The 25,901-nt window shown below is 37.2% G+C and overlaps 1 protein-coding gene across 6 annotated transcripts in view; it reads right to left on the bottom strand.

Moving 5' to 3' along the window:
• Positions 1 to 6,484: 6,484 nt before the first annotated feature.
• Positions 6,485 to 25,901, bottom strand: part of EPHA7 (EPH receptor A7) — a gene marked incomplete at its 3' end in the record, with an annotated part of 166,694 nt that continues 147,277 nt past the window's right edge. For 4 of the 6 annotated variants that reach the window (XM_084261870.1, XM_084261871.1, XM_084261872.1 and 1 more), the window contains exons 15-17: positions 21,437 to 21,630; positions 20,165 to 20,320; positions 18,864 to 18,978 (exon numbers count right to left, since the gene is read on the bottom strand). In XM_084261870.1, coding sequence (XP_084117996.1) covers positions 18,864 to 18,978; positions 20,165 to 20,320; positions 21,437 to 21,630 — 465 coding nt within the window. Of the gene's footprint in view, positions 6,681 to 18,863; positions 18,979 to 20,164; positions 20,321 to 21,436; positions 21,631 to 25,901 lie in introns of those variants that run through there. The other 2 variants (XM_084261869.1, XM_084261874.1) reach the window with 2 other exon arrangements.

Raw genomic sequence — 25,901 nt, 5'->3', positions numbered from 1 at the left:
TTAGAGCAAGTTCTTTTTAGATTTTCTCAAGAATTTGTTCTAGATCTGCCTAAAGATTTATGCACAAATTTGGTGATAATTAGGATATGATAATACAGGTATCTAAATCCATATTTTTATTTTTTCTGTTCAGACATCAAAATGGATCTGCAGTTGATCATTGTACAGATAAAATATTATAAAGAATGGACTAGTATGACAATTCCTACATTTTTATTTGGTAGAGTTAACATTAGCATGTTGTACTGACTTTAGACTTAATTTGATTCACCTGTAAAAGTCTTCTCTTTTGTTGTGCTTCCTTATTGTTTCTGCAAGTTTTGCTTAAACTGTGCTTTCAACACATTAGAAAACATTACAGCACAAAGTTTTTAGCTGTTCTGTATATTTTTTACAGGCTAATTGACAAATTCTTGACAATATAAATGCAGTAAAAAAATTGTAGATCTTAAATTGCCTGAAGAAATTTCTGCCAGGTCCAGTTATCGAGATACAATTTTGAAATGGTGCTATTGTTCTGGGGATAGTTACTTCAAGGGCAGATTACAGTGAGGTTTGAAACATTCTGTCCAAATTAGTATTAATCATGGTTGACAACAGTTCATATTCTTTTTTTTTTCCCCATTTTCACTTAGGTGAGATATTTAATCAAGCATATAACCGACTCCTTGTATTTATTAGAAAGCACGCCTCCAAACTGACCATTTCAATTTGTTTTCCTTGATATTTCAGCTTTGATAAGAATTTCTGTCCACTGTTTAAAAGTTCATTTGTAATATTAAAGTAGAGAGACTTCCCTGGCTACTCAGAAAATTGCAGGCATGTGCATGCATAAGAAAGCATAAAATAAATCAAGGCCCTACATGTCAAGGAAAAGGCACTGATTTAGGCAGTTCCTTTTATTTTAATTAATTTTAAAAAAAATATATTTCTGCAGTTGGTGCAAAGTTATGGTACAGGAAAAGTTTTGATTTTTACAGAAGTAGAGAAGATTTTTTTCCTTTAAATAATCAATCATTTCTCACTTCCTAAAATCTGAGGACTTAGAGCATTGAACCCAACCCATGTTTCAATAATCTATGTATAGTTTATGTTCAAAATGCAACTAAAAAGACAGAATATTCTTGAATGAACCTGAGAACCAATGAAGGGATTCAAGAGTAAGTCCGATTGAAGGTAAGAGAAGGACTAGAGACTGTACTGAAAATGGTTCACTCCCTGCCATTTGTACTCAATATCTGTCAATTAAAAAGCAGAACCCATTTATGTTATCATCAGCAATCAAATAAAAAAAAATGAAGCAATGGGGAGTCTGGGCCAACATGTATGTATAATAAACTGAGAAAATAAGAAATTAATTATAAATGTAGGAACTAGCTTATATCAATACAGATACTTAGATGTAGATAATAGTGTTAGCAGCCATTCAGGGCTTATTAATTTTAATGCATTGCATGACAATTTGATTTGATGTTTTGTTGAGTCTCTCAATTTTTGGCTTATTAGTTCTCAAAGTTCTACTGATTCAGAGAAAGATTTACAGGCATCTGTGTTGTAATGGAACAGATGGAAATCCACAATGCTTTCTCCGGGATCATCACAAAACTCCTCTGACAGCTATTTCTCTTTTGTCACCAGCCAGCTGAGTATAGCTACAGCTTTTGAAAGAATTACTTTTATAACTACAGAATAATAAACACAATGCTACGTATTTCTGTTTTTTTATGTTTTGGGGTTTTTTTTAAATATAGGCAAGTAGAGATGTTTCTGCTAAATAAATAAGTGAATAAATAAGCACTCCATTCCTCATCTCAAATATTCAACACAACTCGGCTTGAGAAACACTAAATGTCAATCATCACCCACTTATATCGCCCACTTGTTTCCCCCACTATGTAAGAATTCTGGTATGTTATGAATACTAATAACTCATAGGGTCTACTCACCTGTCTACAATTACATACTCCTAGTATTCACAAGAGGTAATATGGGTCATGACATAATCCTTGTGTAGTCAGAGAATAGGTTTTTGAGAATTCCTATAATGCCATTTCAGTGAAGTTAAGACACAGGACCAGAAAGATTTCTTTTCATGCAAGCAAATTTAACCAATTTGCTAAGTCAGCATAAAAATTATTCTCACTGCTTTCACTGGTATTGCAACACAGACCCCAGCTTATAACTGCAATTAAACAGAAGTGGCTAAATGCAGCTTTGGGAGCTTGTACTGACAGGGTAGGTCCCCAAAATCCATTCAGTTCTTGCCTTAACCTGAAAATGCAAAATTCACTGGGACAGAGAGAAAGAGGGGGACTGGTACCTCAGCATTGTAGTTTGAGGCTAGAGCTCACTGCAGGGAGTAGTGGGATAAACAAGAGGAACAGATACTATGGGATCGACCCCGAGTCTCACCTTGCAACACCCTGCAATCTGATGAGGAAGGTAGTGTTGAGAAAGATATCAGTATCTGCATACCATGAACTTCCTTTATTTCACCCATTTGGTTTTTTCTACAGTTCACTCGTCCTGTTCCTTGCTTGGTGTGCCAGAGCTGTTGGAGGCTGTTGCTAAACACTCAGCTGTTCTCATTTGGTGTGGAGGGATATGACTAATCTGGGTTTACAGCTTCTACAAGGAGACAGGACATCTGAAAGACTAAAGGCTACCCCTAAATGCGCTTTATGGATCTAGCCCTTAGTAGTTTTTCATTCGGAACATTGTATAACCAATCTGTCAGAACCAGTAGGCAATGAGAAGGTCTACATTTTTCTTATAAGGTTTCCAATTAGCAAAACATAAATGGCAATAGCTTGAAGGCCTCCCTCCCCCATCCTGAAAGATGCAGAAATGAATTACAGCAACTGAGCACTTAAGTGTGTGCAAAGCTTCCTGGATTGAGGCATGAATTAAAACAAAGGATTTAAGCAAAAGTACTTTTATTAGTAGTAAAGGGAAATGTGATAACTTAAGAACTGTCAGATGAGAAAGTGTGATACAAAATGATTTCTAAAAGTTAAATCAGAAACTGCCTGTTAGGAACTACAAAATGATTTCACAATTCTGAATGCCAATGGCAATAAAGCGGTGATGAAATTTGATTAAAGCAGAAAGAAACGCACAAGGAAAAATACCTCTAACTATATATACACAGGCAGGGACTACAAATTAACTATTATTTGAGAAGAAAAAAAATTAATGAATTAATATTAGACAGCTCTCTGAAAACATCAAGTCAAGCACTCAGTCTCAAGTAAAAATGTGAAACAGGATATTTGAATGATTAAGAAAGAAACTGTAAACAAAATAGAAAACATATATATATATATATCACCGTATAAATACATCATACACTCTTATGTTGAATAATTCATGCAGCCCTGGTCATTCTATTTCGGAAGAAAGAAGGGCAAGACAGAGAGAGAAAGAGACAGAAGGAGAAAGTAAATTCACAGGATCTAGGACAAATTCAGACTACTAAACATAGTGCACCCCTTGATTTAGGAAGCATTGGAACTGTACATATTGGATACAGAGCCCTGAAGATGTTTGGAAGTCAACAGCTGAAGGTGCCCCTAATCTGCAGGGGTCTGTGGAGGCCTTACAACAATGGGACTGTGACCCTAACCAAGGCAGAGCACCTGTCACATACACAGGGCTATGTGGACTTGTGGTTTGAGTCAGTGCAGCTATTCATACTCTATGCACAACCAAGTGTCTTCTTGGAAAAGTCAATAGATAACAATAGGAAAAGATTGGCAGGAAAAGTATTGGTAAGGTTAAAGAAAAAAAAAAATACAGACAAAATAACTGTGGTGTCCTTTACTCTCAGGATACATTATACTACACTTTTTTTTTCCAGGCTTTTTCCTTTAACACCACATAACTACTGAGGTAGCAGGTATTAAATCCCTTCCCACATTCTACATTCAGTTCAGTGTCCAAACTAAAAAGGTAGTTTTCAGACGTTGTGCCACCTTTCCCAATTGAAATTATCTTTCTTTTTTGTTTGGTTGTTTGGTTGATTTGTTGTTGTTGTTCGTTTTGGTAGCAGAGGGTGAGAAGGTGCACATAGCAGAATCTTCTCTCAGGGCCAAAAGATAGGTACACACATCTTCCACGGCACACCTTCCTGCTATCACACGGAAGCAGGGGAAAAATTATGCAAAATCTTGAGCCTGGCTAAATACAATTAGCAGAAATGTTAACTATGTTTTGATACTGCTTTCTGCTGAGTCTATTATTGCAAAAAAGTTGCATGCAACCAAGTTAATAGGGTTCTTTCAGATATGTAAATATGGTCAGTAAAAAGTTCAGTGTTACAGGGAGGTACTATGACACTGCTTTGAGATCTCTTCTGTTTAATAACATGTGGTCTGTTACACAACTTTGAACTACATTTGATTTTAAGAGGGACTTAACCAGGGAAAATGATGTACATTAAAACCATAGCTATATGATTTAAATCTAGCATTATCGCAATATAGGTGGAGAGAGATTACTGAGGTGGGGTTGATTCTTCAAGCCCTGCTGAACATTGTGTTAACTCTCTATAGCTGGTATGTTCCTTAATAGCTGCAGTTTCTGTATTGACAGAGTCGGTCCTGTAAACCTCATTGCTAAAATGGTACCCTGAGAGTTTAATTAAGTTAAGCAAAGTTCAAATTGCAGAAAATTAAAAAAAAAAAAAAAAAAGTATTTGGCCATTGCTGCCATCTGAGAAACCAGTAAGCCACCATTTACCAAAATCTTCAAACAAATGATGGACAAACCCAACCGGTTAAGGAATTTTGGTAATATTTCAGCTATGACTTTCAATTGTGTCCTACTCACCTAGATAAATTATTTGAACCCTATCCAGAGTCACCAAGATGTTCTTAAATGAGGCCATTGTCTCCACTAGACAATACTTAAATCACTCCACTGCTAGGAGACTAAAAATGGGCATCATATTGATAAGATGTCACAACAACTAACTTGATATCACTCTGGTGTACATTCAAGATGAATGACTCATGCAAAGCTCTGTTACCCTGAAGGAGAAGAAAAATTTATCCAATGCTGTCCTCTAAAACTTATAAGAAAAAGTACAATGGGTAAGTACCTATAGTACCCTAAACATCAATACTTTGTGGCTCGAAGTACCAAGCAAAAAGTGTATATATATGCCAAATAGAATACTCCTTTACCAGCAGTAGTATCTCAACTGTCATACCAGTACATCTGCCAAGCTATAACTATGTCTAGAAATAGTTTCACTGGAAATAGAAAGATCTGAGCCTTTCCAGTGTGCTTTCTGATAAACTTTCCCAGGCAAAATGGAATAGCTGTGAGGAGGATTTAAATGGAGACATAGTCTGCAGCAAAGATGTGACTTCCTGTAAGCAGATCTAGTTAATAATTCTTAAAGAATTTGGCAAACTGCCTTTTCTCAGGGAGACATAGAAACTGGTTTTGCTCTTTGCAGCCTAATCATTAGACATGTCTGATCACCGAAGCAGAGGAGAAGGAAGTGAGGAAGAGATTAGACTGGCCACTTTGCAGCTTTCTTACTCCTGAGGAATTCTTAACTTGGAAATCAGTGTAGTTTAAAATGTCTGACTGATTGAAAATGGCAATTTTTCAGTTTCCTTCTAAAAACAACATCGATTTTCTAGAAGAAAATTAAAAAAGCCAACCCAACATAATTTAAATAATTTCAAATGGTATCAGAAAATTTAATGAAAAGTTTTTGGGGTTTTTTTCTGTATTACTGAAATGGCTGCTTTCAGCTTTAAAAGAAACTGCTCAAGTATTTTTCGTCCTTGTTTCCATTTCACTGTGAATGTCATAATTTCTGCTTCTTTCTGATCTAGAATGAAAGGACATTTTTAAAATGTCCTGGATTAGCTGGAGTATTATAATTTTACTGAGCATTTCTCAGCAAGGCCTATTTGCAAGTAGTGGCAAAGACTCCCATTGATTTGTCTGCATGAGAAAAGCTAACAGGATACTTTCTGATTGCTTGCTACCAGCAGCAGCATCAGTAGGAGTAAATCTGTATCATCCCAGTTTAAACTTCTTCCCCAGCAGGGTCTTTGGAAAATTTTTGATTTAACTGCTTCTCCTTCTCCTTTGCTCTTCTATATATATATGTTTTGTGTATAAGGGGGGAGCTAGAAAGAAGATGGGGAAGCAGGGTTATATTAGTGTGAGGAGCTTCCAGGGCAGGCTTCCAGGGCAGCTTTGCTGGCTCTTCTCTCCCTAGCAGCATCGCCATGTCCTGCTTCGCCATCCTCCTGAAATCATCACGCTCTTCAGATGTGGTCTTTCATTCTTGGCATTAGTCATAATCCTCAGTTTGTCAGATGTGTGTTCTGGCCTCTCCCATACACCTCTGTTTACTCTTCCTCATGTTGCCAGTCTGTTCCTCCCTTCTTCTCCATTCCTTTCCAAGCTTCTTTTCTACATTTCCATTCTCTAATCCCAACTACAGTCCTTATGCGCTTTAAAAAAATGCCTCATAGCGTTCACTGTGCCTCCAAACCAATCTCATGATCTTATGGTTATAACTCTTGTTTTGCTTCCCCTTTCTGCTTCCTTTGTTTCCTGCCATTATGCCATTTCTATTCAGGCTGTCATCTCTTCTGGAAAGGGATTTTTCTTGTTCTCTGTTTTGCAAAGCACCTGGCATGTTTTTGATTCTGTCAAACAAATAATAACAACAGATATGAAATTGGCAGTGCAGCAGAATCCTGATATCAGGAAGTAATAGAGGCAAATTACACTATCATTGTCATTGCCATGTATACACCACTACTCGACAAAAATTCTCATCCACTAGCTAGGTAAACATCAATAAATGCAAAGATTCCCAAGCGAACACCTCAGACATGAAGGAAATGTAGTTGTGTTTCACGTTGGATCTCAATGAGCCACAGGGTTATACTTGACAATTTCAGTATTGGAAATAAAGGAAATAAATGAGTGAGGTGTAGTTTTTCAGATGGGTGTTTGGATATAAAATTAAGGACTGGGAGAAGATGTAGGGTAACTTTTTAAAACAGAAAAGCAGGAAAAGGGTGGAATGGGTGTGTTCAATTTAAACTCTGCTTAATTAAAAAAGCATACACATGGTGGGGAGATTCTAGCATGTAAGCTAATAGACTCTAGCCTAGCTCATATTATCAGAAGCTCTCATATTGTTGAAGAAGCTTGTAAAACATTTTACTGACTTGTCTCAGTCATTACATGATATTAGGCACCACAAGACAATGTTTATGTTACTTGTGTTGCCAAAAAACCCCACAACTCAGAGTGTAAAAAAAGAAAAAGGAAAGAAAAAGATGTGGATTTTACTGTATATTTAGTGACAGGCAAGCCACATGAAATCTCTAAAACAATACAGCTTTGGGACTAATGCATATAGGCCAGGACTGGCTTGAAATTATTTTACATATGGTTAGCAATCTCTTAACTCAATTATTTCAAAATTCTTGAGAGAAAAGCAATTTATTATAAATGTTGAGACAAGCCAATGTAGCATTAATACTAAAGAAAAATAAACCAGCAGAGGAATGTCCCCCTGCCATATGAACCAATATTCTTACAGCTGATTTCTAAGCACTATCTGTCATTCCAGCACATGGATTAGATTATTTAACAGCACGAATCAAAGGGAATATACTCATTCAAGAGAAGAGCATTATTAATACATTGTAGCATGCCATACATCTCTGTCACCAAACTGGACAAAATGGGAGCAGATGTTTTATGATAAGCTGAGAAGATCTGACAATATTAATAGCCATAATGTCTGAGATTTAGTTAAAAAAAAAAAAAAAGCTAGAGGAAGCAACCTGATGGAGGGACAGAATGTTTTTTTATTTTTTCTGTCTGTATTATAGTGTCTTAGGCACTAATTTTACATGAAAGGAGGGTATTAACTAAGCTCAACCTCACTTTTATTACGTTTTTTTTTTGCACCTGTCCTTTGAAACCTTAGTAGTAGAAGGAATGCATGAGAAAAGAATGCAGCAAAATGGAACTCTGAGGAGAAACCCTTTCCAAAAGAAAGACTTTTTGACTCTGGTAGTTTCTTTTTTGCTATTTTGAAGGCAAGTAAGTCTTTGAATTGGTAAAAATGATTGACGTGAATTTAATCAAAGCTAAAGGCAAATGGTAGTCACAAGTGGAACTTAGATGCATGGGTATTTAAAACCTCAGGTTACATTTATATTGGCTCTGTCTCTAAGCACCAGGATGAAGGTCTCCAGATCAAGAGATCCATGAGATGTGTGTATACCCTGGACTATGTGTGGTTTTAGTCTGGGCTGCACCTGGTTCTCACTGCTAAGTACTGATTTCACCAGAGCAGAGACCAGGTGCAAGCAAACAAGTATGAAACATCAACAAGCGAGAGACAAAGATCCCTGTGTGACACATGGCTTCATTTCTTGGTTAGGATATCTTTATGATTGGACTTAGTACTCTGACGCACGCCAAGAACATACCTGTAGTCAAAAAGGGGACAGAACTATCGCGCACACACACAAGTTACCACACACACTGTAACTTCCACAGAAAGGAAACTTAACGAGAACTTGGTCTCAGAGGGTCTTGGGTGTGCCACCATGCAGTAAATATGGATGAGTCGTAAGGAAGCTATTTTCGGGCATTCAGAGCCCCAAACCTTCTCTGAAAGGAGATACCTAAATTCATCCTTTCATCAGGAAAGATATTTAAAAGTAGGATCGAAGGAACATAGGCATTTTATGTAACAGTTAAGTAATGGTAGAATGATATGGGAAAGGGAAGTGCCTGCAGATCAAGATATTAGCTCTTCTGGGACATGACAGACCACTCAACTTCTTCCATGAAAAATCTCAGTTTTACTCAGAACAACATAACAACATGGCACAAGCACCAATTTCAGAGTAAGAAGGAGAAGATTTCTGGAATGGAAAGGTGCTTCAGGAAAGGAAGACACTCTACAGTGCAGGAAGGAAATTTGGAGGGAATTTTGGCTCTTCCCAGGCAAGCTGCTGCAGCTCAAAATGTTTGGCAATATATGAATACCTACAGACTCTCTCCCTTCCCACACAGAGGTTGAAGCTATCACGTTGGTCTCATAATACCTTCCCACATCACAAAGCTGTAGAGTCAGTCTTACTCTTTCTATGCATATGTAAAATTCCCGTGTGTTCTCAGAAAAGAAGTGGGCCATTCATCAAATCACAAAAAAATCAGGTGGACCTCCCTGGGAAGAGAGGTAGAATGATGCTAGACAGGTGTTACATTTCCATCAGCTATGTATTTTGAACTATGGGTAGTGACAATTCAGTTGTCAATAAGCACAAGTCAGTCTGCTGGCTTGTTCTGGCATTTATGCTAGTCAAGGAGAGAAAGTGAGCTCAGTAACAGCTGGACATCACTGTTGTGAGATACCTCCTTCCTTTCAGCAATTAGTTTCTAACAATTTACATCACATTCCCATGCTTACTAATGTTCACTAACCTTAACTAACATGGGTTTCCATCATCATAATGCCTTAAATACAAACCAAATATGAATAACACAATAGAACTTATGGTTCTACAAAATATGATATTCTGTTACGCAAAAGTATGCTGTGATGACACAATGACATGAAGATGCATAGCTGTATTCTGATATGTGATTTCTGTTTCTCTGGTATCTAAAGTGAAGCACTGTCAATTTAGTCCTGAAAATTCAACTTTAAATATCATGCAACCACTTATAAGAGCATTGTGAAATACATAATGTGCAGTCCTCTAGGATTTTAAATGTAAATATCTTGACAGCATCTGATGATAAAAAAAAAGATAAATTCAGCTTTACAGAATTCTATTCTAAAATACAAGTCTAAAACCGGTATTAGCTGCTTTGAAGGCTTACTTTATAAGATTTTTGTTTCTTTTCCATAATTATTAAGATACTTTCCTATACCAAATCAAACAATATATCTAGGGGATATCTTCTTTCTTTTTCAGAAAATAATTCAGAAGCAGATAACCCAGGTAAAGCATTAGTTTCTATACGACTTTCCTTAATCCATCTATATTAATTTAATAAAATCCATATGAAATAGGTTTATAATAGTATAAAAGAATGAGGAGATACTTTTCCCACATTCTTTATGGGGCTATGGTCATGGAAGGAAACCCTTTCCTCCCACTAGCCCTGAAATTGTCTCCTCACTAGGTGTTTAGATTTCTGTCATTCAGCTCCCTCTTAAATTGTGCTGCCAACAGAAAGATTTGGATAATATACTGCATTAGCTCGTATTCTTGGTGTTCCTGGGCAGTTCACATGTAAGCCTGTCTGACAGTTCTGTGCTCAACACACCCTTCCACCATACACAGACTCTTACTTTGTGTTGACTAATGGTTTCTGCACATAAGAGTGCAAATCATGTGGAGTGATCCATAGTTTGTGGGTCACAGATAAATGATGCATTTATTGTTACTGGGGTATTAAACTTTCCTTCTTCACAGTTGTCTTCTGCTTACCCCCCAGGGAAACCCTGTTGCCATTACGTGCAGAAAAAATTTTCCCTTCTTCTCACGGATGGGGAAATATCTCCCAAAACTCAAAGGATTTCTGTACAAGAAAACATGGACATCTGCACAAGGACTCTTTACTGAGAGGGTGATTGGGCACTGGAACAGGCTCCCCAGGGAAGTGGTCACAGCACTGAGCTTGGCTGAGTTCAAGAAGCATCTGGACAATGCACCGAGTCACATATTCTGACTTGGCTGGCCCTGTGTGAAGCCAGGAGTTGGACTTGAACCTTATGGGTCCCTTCCAACACAGGATATTCCTTGATTCTATGACTTTGGTCTTGTGATACTCAAGTAACTACTGCAAGAAAGGTACCGTCTGGGAGATATCCCCAGTGTGAGGCATGCAGTTTGATGAGATAGGTGGCAGTTTGTGACTGAGATTTGCAACAGACAGCACGGTCTATCTGCTATGCTTTTGCTACCAAGAAGGAAACTTCAACTTGTCTCTTGCACAAGTTTAGGCAATGTGGGCATTGAGATAATTATTCCTCTTGAAAAGAGCACTATGAAGATATGCTTGAAAGCTTTTTTTTTTCCTTTTTCCCACCCCCCTTTCTGCTCTCAGCAGTGGATGAACTGGAGTGTGTAAGGAAGTAGGGTGCATTCTTTCTCTCCACACCAACAATCAGTCATTTTTTTCATGGTATGGAGGCCTAGTAATATTAAAGGAAAATCCTCATTAGGAAACTTTCTCAAAGCCCTCCTGGTTTAATGTCTTTCTATAGGTATATAGGATTTGAATTTAACCCTTCTTCAGCAGCCCATGAGGGTACAAACACTGGCTACTAGGGAAGAAGACATTGCTATTTTGTATAGAGGGATGAGGGCAAAGGCTCCCACCACAAAGATCTTGAAGGAGAAATACAAAGATTGCCCAAAGCCACCCACGGTACCAGCACCGCCTCTCAGCCTTTCCTTTCCCACCCATAGAGTCCCCTCACTCCACCCGACCCCATTCTCTTTTTCTGTTCTCTGCACCCATCATACTTTTCTACTGAGCCCACATTAAAAAAAAAAAAAACCAAAAAAAAAACAAGTGCTGCCAAGATGAAACGATAAAGGATTTAAGACTTGGTCTAATTCTGCAACAGAATTTGATTTTTATTTGTTTATTCTTATAAATAGATTTTGTATTCATTATCTAGCTTCAGTGGCAGGATATCTGCTACCCAACAAACTCCCTACTTTGGTAAGGGGAGCGTTTTACAGAGTGTGAAAACTGAACACACAGACTTCCCATACCAACCATTTTCTGAATGAAATCCTACCCATACCTTAGGACCTGAAATAGAATTCTGAGTGGCTTTCAGGAGCTATCTGGATGATTTTACTAAGTTTATTCCAGACAAATCACATTTCTTATGCAATTTACTATGCGCAACCTCAATGGAAGAACACTGAATTTATGACTGTGACTGAAAAGAACATCCTGTAGAGAACCAATCTGAGATTTCTGCACCTTTTTTACTCTTAAGATACACATGCATTCTTGGCATAGGCTGGTCGGTCCCTGAGGAAAGGAAATTGAAACATGTTTTCCATCAGACATCTTGAAAGATGGACATGCAGCCCTTCAGAAAAGACAGTGGAAACTGGTATAGTATGACATGTTGAATGATAGTCAAGAAATTGCCTGAGTAATGTTTCTATGGATATGAAATGCAAGGGAACAATGTGGATACAATCCATCTATCATTCTTAGTATAGCCTTTTTCAAGCCAGGTTTGGTTGTCCCAGTAAAACTACTAGGTGATTTTTATTCTCAGCGAGAAGTCATCTTTGGAGCAGGAGGTTTGTTTCTAAATGTAAGAGATAAACTCATGTTTTTCTTGGTAATTCCAAGGAAATACTCAGAAGATAATTTCTATTGCTCTTGATAGACCTTACAGACTCCTCAGCGTTCCTTTGGGTTGGGGTTTTTTTAGCATAAAAGAGGAAGTTATGGACTTGGAGCTATGATGTCCGTTTTACAACTGACTGGAAATACTCAGAAACATGGAACTCTATTGGACATTGCTATGGCTTAAGCACTGTGCTATTCAGAGTTATGTATATTCTGATTCATCAGATGACCTCCAAATTGTAGTTTTTCATTATTAGTATTAATTATTATTAGCAACACAGTTTTACAATTGGTTATTTGGTTCACTTAAACACAGAAGCCTCGGTCCATGGATGAATAGATTTTCTGTTCCTGATTTAGCTCTTCTGGCACTAGGTATTATGTCTTGTTTTGTCCAAGATTCATTTGGCTGGCTACACAAGTTTCGCATGGCTGTATTCCGTCTTTTTTCACAGTCTATCAAGACATCAACTCTTTTTTGACTTGTGGTTCTTTTTTGGTCATTCTAATTAGACATTAATTTCACCCAATTTGTATAGCATCAGTGCTAAAATCTGCTATCATTACCCTAGACTTAAGGAAAACTACTCTAAAACCTTCTGAGAGTAAATATCATCAGAGTTCATGTTTTATTTTCAGGCTTTTAATGTAAAATTCTCCTTTATGTCTCTTTCAAGTCTGCTTGAATGAGCTGTGTATTACCAGTTGCTTTCCCATCTGTCTCAATTTAGTCTCTTTGACAAATTCCAATCTGGCCTAAGGAAAAATCAGAGTACTGAAACCACTCCATATTAGATTATTAGGTATATTTTATTAACGGTCCCGCTTTACTTAAACAAAAAATCTTGACAGTCCTTAACTCCCCCGCCATCAATGTCTTGTGAAGCCCTATGACTTAAGACTCAGACATCCTGAATGGCTTCATAGGCCTTTCTTTCCATTCCCTTCCATCCTCTGACTTTTCACAGGGGAAAAAAGGTGAGTGTTTTCCTCTTTAATTTTTATCCTTTCACAATCTAGGTGGACATAATTTACACAGTCTGTAGAGCATATACATCACAATACCTTTCACATTCAAACTGCCTATCCTTTACCTACTCTGAAAGTGTACTGAGAATTTAATGCATATTATAGACAAGGTAATTTTGTCCCTTAGCCTCTCCTAACAGATTTTACTCTAAATACACGTGTTAAAACATCTAACTTAAAAATTTCAGAAAAGCAAATCCAGAGAGGAAAAAACCCCCACAAATCTAGCTTGCATTCGGCCCCTACTCTTCTGTCAGGATATTGCAGATTTTATGCCTATGGTTTAATCATTTCTATTTTTAAAATTCCTCTATAGAATGTTTTATAAAACTGGTGAGCCCAGTCATACTTTGGGTTTCACAGGTCATTTGCTGGATTGGGTTTTCCTTTCTTCTCATGGCTTTTTTTCCCAAATTTTGTAATCCCTCTACCCTCCCCAACTCTTTTCACAGGAAATTGAATTACAGAAGTGCCTATTCCCAAGTAAATAGAAGACTGATTATGCAAACAATAAAGATCTCTGCCTAAAAGTAATTGTTGGCTACATTTGACAACCCTTAAGGGAACAGGAGAGAAAATACAGGCTGCTGCCCAGAATTTCTTGTTTTACTAGAAATTAGTTTGAGGCTGACTTTTGAGTAGTCTTGCGAATCCCAAATCTACCATCTGCAAGTCCATTCCATTCCAAGTTAGTGGGAGGAAAAAACAAAAAGAAAAAGCCTGTTTCTACGTATCAGTTAATTCATCAGAAGTACAATCCTACCAGGTCCTGTACATGCAGAAGCTCTGCTGTGCTAGTTGCTCAGCAAATCACAGCACCAACTGCCTGGATAGTCGTACATCACCTGCTGCCAGAATGACTCCTAGACAAGGAATCTGTATTGTACTTTTTTCTTAAACTGGGCTCGATATCCTGTCTGGAAAGCATTCTCCTCCACAAGCACTCCAAATGTCACTTGTTCAAAATAAAATAAACAAACAAACAAACACAAACCGCCAAAACCCAAACACATACTACAAGTGTATCAATTTCTATCTGCATGAGAGGAAGTAATGCATTAAGGATGTGTTAGCTCTAATGTGACACACATAGATATTTTAAAAGGTGAAATGACCCCTCTTTTTTGGCTGAATTGGCCTTCACTCCTTGCACACAGCTGATGGACTGCTTCGCACCATTACTGGGAAACAGAATGCTGCCTGAACCCACCCTTGTGTCAGGGTGTCTCGGTATCACTTGGTATTATGACTGTAGTGACTTGATCACTGTCTCAGTAATAACTCAAAAGACACAGAATTTAAATCATTCTCAAAACCGCTACATATGAATTCTTTAGAAAGTTAAGGACAAATTATTATTTTTTTTTTATTTCAACTACTAACCAATAAATGTAAAAAAATATCAACAACAAAACAAAAATAAACCCCTTCATCCCCCACATTAAAGCAATAGATTTTTGTAACATTCAAAACAGTGGAAACTATTTACCGTATATTACTATTAGTGGAGAAAAGCAAATTTAATTTAAAATCATTTTTTCAAACTCCCTCAGTGGATGCCAGATAACTCCAGCTTAAACAAATATAAAAAACTCATTTTAAATGGAGAATAATACAGACAGAGCTCAGTTATTGAGATATTAAGGGCAACATTCAATTTGAGATACATTTAAGCATCTTTGCCTCCTGGAGATTTTTACATGACAAGGCTTTAGATAAACACGGTTTTGCGAACAGCAACTATCATATCTGATCATATAACCTCTGGACTGAAGCAGTATGTCAGCAAGTATTTTTGATTATTCCAAATAGTAAATAACTGTAATTTACTAGGCAGGTCTTCCTCAGAACAAACACAATTTTTTTTCAAGAATTAATACCCATACACAAAAAGTATTTAGATGATCTTTTACAAATCTCTGAATCAAAAAAAAAATCAACCAACCAAACAAAAAACCCACCCACCTCTCTCTGTGATAAAGCCCAGTTTAAATAGATTTTGGAACATACTAGTAGTGGAGAAGATGCAACACTCATCTTGTGGGGGAAACTGTAGCAGTCAAGGACATACAGCATAGGAATCACCTCACCTAACTTTAACTACTTAGACATAAGATACCTAATTTAAGCTAATCATCTGGGTTCCCTCTACAGGTAATGGAGATAAGCATTCCCAGAGGGAGATTCATCCTGCTTTTCTTAGGCATCTCTCTTTTAGATGCTTGTAGATAGATAAAGTCAAGAACAGTCTCACTGCTAACTGACAGCCTGATAATCTGTCTTTAATGATGCACAATTTCCAACTTCAATGAAATTAAGCCAGAACTGAGATAATTTCATTGTTTTGTCATTTAGCCTTTAATTTTCCCTCTGACCCAATTTTTTCTTCAGTTCCTCCCATGAACATCAACTTTCTCTGGCACTTTATTTTTCTTACACTGGACTATATTTTCCTGGAACCTGGAGAACTGCAACCAACGTCAATATGTTGCTGCTCTACAAATCCATTTACACACATGTATTCTAAATTGCAGTAATGTTTTGAACAGATAGATACAATAGGAGTATTGATAGCAATTGTGCTTTCTACTGTGGGTCTACTCTACCACTTCCAAATGTGTAAAAATCTGTGGCAACATTAAGGCAGTCAAGGTATATAGATGAATGCTAAAATATATTTACTATTTAAAGAAGATGGCTTAAATTAAACAAGGAAAATAAGGAAGAAATCCCATTAGGACCCTCACTTTTACGTGTGTGAGCCCAGGTCACCACACATGGTCGGAGGCCTCTGTGCTTCAGAACACTGAACAAGTCCTAAAGTTGAAGCCTGGCCTGAACTCTCTTGCATTTAGGGTTTGTGGGTTCTCAGCAATTGCTGCGTCGCACCTTCAATCACCAAGCCCTTAGAAGCAACAGCCGAGATTTATAAGGAAGCAGGTGTCTGAACTTAAAGACTCCTAAATTCATAGCTGGGCACCTAAAGCAGCAGCAAAACTGACAAGCACCCTGTGCAGTTGCCCACAGATGCTCACCACAATAGTGAGGCACTTAGCATTTGTTATAACACAAAATGGATGTTTCTTAATTAAGAGTGTTCCAATGGCTACTCGAGGTGCCTTGGCCGAGTGCTTGCGTGCACTAATTTCAATGTTGGGCATGCAGTCTAGTCTCTGTCTTACTTCTACAGCATTTCTAGAAAATTAATTTTAATAGTTAAAAAACCATCTTGAGCTGCATACATGAAAATAACTCCATTTCTACTGAATGACAATCTAATACGAAATAAGAATATTCACCTTTTTTTTCTTACTCTGCCCAAATCCAGGCAATAAATTAGGCTTCTCAGCATGACTGTAAAGTGCTGTGAATTGTATAAACAATCATATATGGACACTGAAAAATAACCCTTATGCACATTGCATTATAGTTCCAAAAATATATTTACAGTCTATTACAAAGATTACAAATGGAAGTGTCTATGTAACGGGATTATGCTAGTTAAAAGCTTTTTACAGATTTTTCTTTAACAAAGGCAGGGGGGACAAAAAATTAGTATAACCAAATGATTTTTCTAATGAAACAAAATAAATAAAATGACAAATATAACACTGTACAGTGATCTAAAAACGGGGAGAAAAAAGGAGAGGGAAAATGATGCATTTAAGTTTTTGATAACTATCTTTGGTCCTAAATGTGGGAAAACACATTATGTAGCACTGAATATACATGTTTGTTTGTGATGCTCTGGAAGTAAAATAGAAAAATATAGTGCATTTTCAATGTATTCAGAGCTCACTACACATAAATGTGTGTACAAAACAAGACAGTATAAATAAAATTTACAAGTTTTACAAAGGAACATTTACAGGGTTTTTCTTTTGTTTTTATTTTTTTTGTGTGGATGCCCACATAATCAAACAAGACCAATTTATGACTGATCCCTGGGATCTTTCTCTATCAAAATCAATAGAAGCAGCCCAATTCTCTTTGGAAGTACAGCATTTCGTTGCTGGGGTAGTTCACAATTTTCAGATTTCTATTTTTTAAAGCATTTCTCTCTGGTTCATATACATTCCTGCAACATCTGTAAAGACACCTTTTCATTATTGCTTGTGGTAGGTAAATATTTCAATCAAACAAAATTAATATGTAAATAAATGGCGTAAAAAAGATACTCCATTGAGCAACTACTCTTTCATCTGTGTTCTTGATGAGTGACTGTTGTGTTTGTGTGAGCACGCACACACGTTTGTTCAGAGCAGCAAAAGCCTGTAAAAAACTTGAAAATTTTGAACTGCCCCTTGTTTCATGCTCTACAGTTCTCATATAAAATCTATGTCCTTTTTCTGACAGCTGGACTGTGTGACAGCTTAAACTCATATAAAATATACGCCAGCTATTTCTTTCAGATTTGCTAATGCAGAGTATTGGAAAAAAAATGCGATGTGCTCAGATTAAATGGTTTAGGTAACACTGGAGAACTGCACCCGTGTTCTGAGACACTCCTACAATCACTCATCCATTCAATGCCGTGTCTCAGCAGGTTTACAGTTGTAGATCTACTTAGAATATATCTCACTTTAACTCTAGTCCATTAAAACCATCTTGCAAACAATTTGCTAAAAGTGCCTAGAACTACTTAGGGGTCATTATTGCTTTTCTTTTTTCTTTTTATTTTTTTTCTTTTATTTTCTTTTAAAAGATAGTATATGTGTAACCTTAAAAAATTCTTTAAAAAATATCAGAGCTCTTGGCAACTTGCATTTTCCTGACTCCCTGCCAATTAGCTAGCCATGTCAATACGGTGCTGATTTAACAAAAGTAAATGGCACAAAAGGATACCAAAGTTCGGACAGATATACATTGCTCGGTCATGCTTCTTAAATCTCTAGGAACTCAAATAATCCTTCAGAGGTACCCAGTGTAGTAATGTGTCATAGAATTAGCACTAAAAAGGTCCAAAGATATAAACATCATACTAAAAGAAAGTCTTTATGAAGAATAAACACAAATGATTAAAAAAAGATTCAGAAATCACAGATTTAAGGAAAATATTTTGTTGAATTCAACAATAATATCATGATTTTATCTGACAAATATATTCTTTTTTAAATTTTTATGTACATTTAAAAAGTCTATTAGATAAAAAGGAGGTTAGAGAGCTCAAGGTGTTTGTATGTTTATTCAGGTAGTACTTTGTTTATTGTCACTGCTGTTTTCCTTGCCACCACTGGTGGATCCTAATTCCCTTTTCATAAATTCTGGTGGCACTTAGGAGTTCAAGTCTGTAGGTGCTTCTTGTAGCTCTTCTATTCACTGCAGGAAGGACCCAGGAAATCAAGTGTCTTCTAGCAGCACTTCATATATACTGAAGGCCAGTGCTGTTCTCTCAGTCTGTCACCTCCCTCATAAGGGAGAAATGTCTATCACACTTGGATGCCAGTGCCGTGTAAATGTAGCATTTGTGCTCTCATAGTCTGAATGCTGCTCATGATTTTCTTTTGATGACCAACCAACGTGATCCCTAAACTCATCACATCCCTGGGGAAGATAAATGCGTACATTGTTAATTTTTCAACTTAGACTGCTATTGTATGGTATTCAACTGTGAGTCAAAGCTACGTAGTGGTCTGGGCTACAGGTTGCTAACATTGAAGCTGCACTGGAACCTCAGCTCAGTGCTGTGAAGTTCATATAGGTGCTGTTCAATTTCTCAGTGAGGAGTGCAATTACCTGGCAAAAGTCATGTAATCACACTGCACCTGTCTCCACATCTGAGAATGAGGCCAATATGTTTTGCACTATGATCATCTTTTATTGCGGCTTTCAAGGACACCCAAAGAAAGAGACACTTCTCTTGTAAATATACTTTGGGTGGCTTTCAGGGCAATGTATGTATAAAAACAAGATTTTGGGGATCACATTCCGCTTCCTAAAGAGATGCCTAGAGAAAGCCTTTGCATATTGACCCATACCCATCATGCAAATGGAAGAGTAGCAGCTATTTCAATTCCACACCTACTAGTGCTACTGGCCTAGCAGAAGCTTGTAGGCTTTGATGACAGTTCCCAAACTATAGGCTGAGACGCCTAATGATACCAGACAGGTAAGAGTAGGGTTGCAAACTTGAGAGTATTATTTAGAAACTCATTCAGAAAACTTCTGTTCTCTGTAAGAGGAATTACATGTGTTTGGCAACCACCAGGACAAGAAGTTGTTTGCAGGGTGCCAAGAAGACCTGTTTAGGATGGCAGTACCAATACAGGCCATGCTTGCCTTCAGGAAATTGTTTTGCTTCTATAGACTTTTATCCTGATGCAAAGCATTCTTGCAAGACACAGACAGCCCCCAGCCAATCAGAAGAAAATTCCACATCTTCCTACTACACATCTGGAAAAAGGTGTTAATTAGGTAGTGGAGGCAAAGCGGTTATTTTCCTATACATACATACTTTGAAATGGGCCACATTCGAGTATCCCTCATTACTAGCCCCTTGGTGTTATTTCAATTGGTCTCAAAAGGAGGGAAAAAGTGATGCCATACACAGGTAGCAGGGTATTCTCCCTGTGATGGGATGCTCTAATATACCATCATCAGCTGCTAAAATGGCTGGTTTAACCCCAAGTACCATGTATGTACTCAAGGCAAAGTTTTGGAGTTGAACATCGTGTATTATTTTACCTAGAAATTCCTAAATGCAAGTTAAACATGCCCAGTACTAACTTACTCAATAGTCATCCTGGCAACTGATTCAAGAGAGTTGTAGCCTGCTGCTGTGAAATTATCCTTATATCTTTCCATCTTAATAGCTTGTAACCATTCGCCTACGGAGCAGAAAGTGGTAAAATCGGGAGTGTTCTGGTCCAGAAGAGGGCTAATTGGTCTACGGAGAAGGAAAAAGGAAAGTAAGTTGTTTCCAAAGAGAGTAAAACATCAGGGAGTATTTAGCAAGGTGAGTGTCAAATAAGTTTGGGGTATTTAAAATGTCAAGAGTAGAAAGTAATAGGCCTTTATACACAGTTCAGATTATTCTGTGAATAGCTCTTGACTACTCTCTAGCTCACAATATGTACTTCCTAAGCTTAGTCATGTAAAAGATGAAAGGTCAGAGTGAGCAAAATCAGCCTAATGGACTATTGTTACCAATAGAAAATCAACCTTATTACCTAGCATGACAGCAGCTGCAGCTAAGGTTGCTGAGTAAAATAAAGATGCTATTCTTTTAAGCATCTTAGAAAACATAGTTGTGGCTATTCCCATTATTCAATTGGATGGGACAAAACAAAGACAAGGAAAGAGCAGAGACACAAAGTAAGTTGCTTAAGGTCACACAGCAAATCAGTCAGTGGAAGAACTGGAAGCAGAACACAGGCCAGTTGATTGATTCCCTAGTGCAGTGATCTATCTAACAGATCAAAAGATTACCATGAATAAATAATTCACCTGAAATTTTTAAAGGAGCCATTAAAAGCTACACCATGAAATACAATGAGGTGCAATCACTGAAAGGAGTTAAAGCCAGAAAATGAAAGGTAAAAATCTAGAGTGTAGCATGTCAAAGTACATTGGGTGAGCATGAGTATTATTAATTACTATTTCTACTGTAGCAGTTCCTAGGGCAAAGGATGTATCGTATAAAACTACAATAGATGATGTTCCTTGCCAGATTTCATGATTTTAAGAAACAAGGAAAACAAAGACTGCTAGTGGTGAGAGTGTGGAAAGAGTGACGAGTGGGCAGAAGTTTACTGAGAAATGCGTTAGTTCTATGGTATTTACTTTCAATGTGTTTTGGTTTGTTTTTTTAGGAAAGTCCTTTTTGACTTTGTTCAATATGGTAAAAAAGAAGGGCAAATGAGGGAAGAGAAGAACAGGGAACAGAAGGAAGGAGGAACTGAGACACATGGAGTACATGTGAACTGGAACCAGCCACCAAGCAGAACATCCAGAACCCAGCCACGTGCACTATCATAAGAACACAGACTAAAACTTTTCTTACCTGCTACAGGTTCCCAGTGGGGTTTTCAAGCTGTTTGGGTTTCTAATCATTTTGTCCAGAATACCAACTATCTGCTCAAACTTTGGCCTTTCACCGCGTTCCTTCTGCCAACAATCTAGCATCAGCTGGTGCAGTCCTGCTGGGCAATCCATGGGTGCTGGCAAACGATAGCCTTCTTCGATTGCTTTTATAACCTAGTAGCCAACATAGTTAATAATTTTTCATCAAGGGATATTTAAGAAATATCTATTGCTAACCCGTTCAAGAAATAAAAGGAAAAAAAAAAAAATCAATAAACTAGAATTTGCCATCAGTGTTGCAAAAATATGCCTGTTGTTTTGACACTAGCCTTCATGTTTTCAAATAATTTCCCCAACTTTATCTTTTGGCTTATTAAGCACATTGTTCTATATGTGCAGAACATAGCTATATTACCTAGTCAAGTGAGCAGCAGGGAACAACAATTAAATTCACCAAGGGAGCAACAGATAGATTGATAAATGGAGTTATTTCAGAAAGCATTATTACTTGCCCCAAGGCTTTTATGAAAGAGTGTGTGGTAGAAGCAACTGACTTGTAAATGGATAGAGATCTGTGCATGCACATATAAAATACAAAAAGCCTGAAGATATTATAAAAGGATCCAAGAAAAATGTTTAGCAGACAGAAATTAGTAGTGGGAAAAAAAAAAGTTATATTCTATGTCTAGCCATGTTATATTAATGATAAAGTAGCAGAAATGTGCCACATGAGAGTGGAAGACCTGTCTGAATGGTATTTTAATGTATCACCTAAACAAAAAAGATTTAATAAGAGATGCTGCTAGATGATGATATGATTGAAGGAGATCATAGATGTCTGAACCAAGAATTACACCCACCCGTTGATTTCCTTAGCCAAGTCTGTTTGTATTTAAGTAAAAATAAAAATGGGTAAAGTAAAATCACAGGAAACTGCTATAAACCTTGAGGGCAGGATAAGAAAGCACATCAGGAAGCAAGCCAGATAAGAAAGGCTTGTGAAAAAGGGCTAAATCAGTGTTCATGGGGGATTTCAAGTATACTGACATTGACTGACATAGCAGTATTAGAATTGCTAAGGAAGGGTGCTTATTCCTGAAGGGTAGTGCACAGGACTGTCTTCTCCCTCTGTTTGTACAGAAAGCAAGATCAGAAGCTGCACTGGATGTAGCCCTAGGAAGCAGATCTGGTATGATAAATAAAGTTGGTGAATATCCAGGGTTTAGCGAAAATAATAACCTCAGATAGAAAATATTCCATAGGTTGAGTGAGAAAATGCAAAAGCAGTCGACTGCAAAGTAGACAGAACTGTAAAGAATACAAAATGACCTTCAAAAAGCTGGCTGAAATCCATGATTGCATCAAAACCTTTTGCAGAAAATAAGTTCTGTGAAAAGAGGAAGCATAGCCCGGTGGTAGGGCACTTACTGCAGGTTTGTGTCACAGAATGTCCTTCTGACCTCAAGGAAGTTGCCTCATCTCCCCGTGCCTCAGCTTTCTATTGAACATTCAGAATGACAGTACTGTCCCACAACTCAAAAATGACTGAGAAATATTCAATTCCTGCAGTAACATCCACACCTTGAAGAATGTGTGCGATGACCTTTCAGAGACAGTGAATTTATCTGTCAGGGTGGGAAGAGGAGATTTCTGCAGAACAGGGAAATGGGAAGAACAGTACTATATAGGACAGAAAACATAAGAAGTAAAAGGTAAGATCTTTTAGAGCAGCATTAAGAGGAAAAACCGGCACAACAGGTACTTACGCTTAGAAGTAGCAGTGGAATAAAAATGAAAAACAAGCCACAGTGTGCACAGGACAACTGGTGTGCTTGAAAAGTAATGCCAAAATTTCTGACCTTCTAAAAGGTAAAAGGTATCAAACTCTTCATGCATACTACGTATGATTTATCACCAACAAAGCACTTGCTTAAGAGGTCACAATCAAAAAATAGGTAACAGCAAATTTCTGCAAATCAGGTAAGACTCTTAGAACTAGCAAACCATCTAGACAAAGACTGTATCCAAGAGTGTAAGGGATAGTGAAAACATGAATGGAAGTATCCTGACCAAGACTTTTCCATGTTCTTTGTGATCAGCAGAGAAACCTGAAGAAAAGTCGGAATCAAGATGATCATATTATTTTTAAAAGACTTTAGGAGCAACTGCAGAATCAGCTTCTTTGATGTGTATTCTGAGCAAGAAGAATGAAACTGGGAAACACAAAATAATGAGCTAGCTAGAGATCAATGGAATCACTGGGAATATCCAAAACATTAAATAAACATTTTAAAAAATTTATAAGTTCCTTTAAAAAAATATATATATACAAAACTCATGCACTTTGAAGGGGGTCTACAAGTGTGTAGTCTGCTGGGAAGGGTGGGGGTGGGGTCCTGAAAATCAGTACTCAGAGATAATGAGATAGATGCAGGAGATATATATATATATATATATATTTTTTTTTTTTAAATAAGCAAGGCTACAAAGAGAACACAGCTGGAGTTCTTACTAATAGAAATGATTTATATTATTTACACTTTCTGCAATTTGTTTTTCAAATTCTGCTTTTGCTGCAAAAAGAGAAAAAGGGAATACTATTAAGAGTCAAGTATGCTTTTTATCATAATCAGGCTATCTGAGAATGTAAAGCAGATTAGGAGAGGGTCAGGTCTGCATACTGTATATACCAGTTGCCAAAAAAGAAGTATTAAATATGGTAACTGGACAATGTAATGCTATTGCTCTGCTTCAGGGTATATAATAATACAAAAGAATAAACATAATCATGGTAATAAATCCAGGAGTACAGCAAGGGAAAAATACCGAAGCCTTTTTCTGAAGAACTAATCTGCTCTGGGGTCAGTAACCGAATGAAAGCACAAATTAGCAAACCCCAGCAGTCTAACAGGGAAATAGTGTAAAGTGCAGCCGTTCGAGGGCTACTGTCACCAGCAAGGATTAAGCTGAGGGGAGCACACAGCTCAGAGAAGTTGGGGGGACTCTGTGTAACATCTGTGCTCAGCCCACTGTACATCTGCAGGGAGCTTGCAGGGTGAGTGTTCTTTGGTGCACCCTAGCTCCATGTTGACGCTAAAAGAAGGGCTTTCGCTTAAAAAGAGATTGCGACACAAATTTGTGTCCTCCATCAATCTAAAACAACAATTTAAAGAACGGGTTGAAGAATTAAAGAAACACCATCTAAAGATCCAAAGTAAGGGAGACACAGATTTTACGAGATCTGATCTGGTCTATGACTACACCCACATCCACTTTCAGGCAAAATTATATATTTAAGATATACAAACTGCCTGAATTTGTATGTAAAATTGGAAGAGACACATTTAGCTGCTTTTTTTATGACAGTTAAATACTCACATTAGTAACTGTGAAGGAGAATAAGTAACAAATTATAAGACGATCCTAAATTTTTGCATCATAGATCTATCCATGGGACAGGTTGGATTTGTCTATGTTTTGGGAGGACATGACTAAAGATCACAGAAAACAACAATATTTGAAATTATTTTATCAAGCAATTGATGCATCATTTAATTATGTGCTATTGCAGACTGTCATGTAAGGTGCTAAAAAGAGATGAAACTGCGAGAAGTGGTAATTAGCTGCTTTAGGAAAAAGGTTCATTCATGAGTTTTACTTGCAGTTTTCAGTAGAGGGAATATTTTTAAAAATCCAACAAGAAGCATGAAGATAACAAAATTTCTCTCCTATTTAAAAGTTTTTCCGTATTGTTCCCTGAAAGATAGGTAAGGTTTGCCTTTGAGGCATCTTATATTCCTGTCAGACTTCTTTTATGTTTGAATCTAGTACAGAAGGAAGGTGTCAAAAGAAATGAAACTCCACTGGGTGTCTAGGGAATGTAAATATTTCTCTTTCTCTGCCCCAAGGACTTGTTTGCCCATATTTTGACAGTCCATGAAATCTTTGACACTGAGACCTGTCAAATCTTAACAACTTTTCACTGTGCCAAACTGACTCATCATTTACACTTTTATCTTCTTTTTTTCAACTTTGATGTCGATCATTCAATCAAAAAATAAAATAATAATAAAAAAAACACTTAAGCCCCCGACCTGAAGAACTTTAAATGAGACTCTTTCTGACATCTTTCTCACCTGCATAGCTTTTTCCACGTACTTTCTATATTAATATATACTACTGTCAGAAATCAAGATTAACACCCATCTGGTTCTATTACTGCTAACCTGTTGCTCTGTGTCATATTTTATGCAAACAAGGGTATTGTTAAATCAGCATAATTAACTTGAAAAAGCCAAAGTAGGTCATTAACTGCCACTCAGATTTTTAACAACTTTTTTCAACTGATTAATCATTGCTCTGAGGTCAGAGCCTCAGAATTATTTTTTTATTGGAAAAAAAATTAATTCATTCTGTGCTTAAGTGTAACAAAGTACAGTGCACAT

The sequence above is a fragment of the Gallinula chloropus genome, assembly GCF_964237585.1.
Source record: "Gallinula chloropus genome assembly, chromosome: 3".
Taxonomy (NCBI): domain Eukaryota; kingdom Metazoa; phylum Chordata; class Aves; order Gruiformes; family Rallidae; genus Gallinula; species Gallinula chloropus.
Note: the sequence above shows the minus strand (reverse complement) of the source record. Positions and strands in the feature narration are given on the sequence as shown.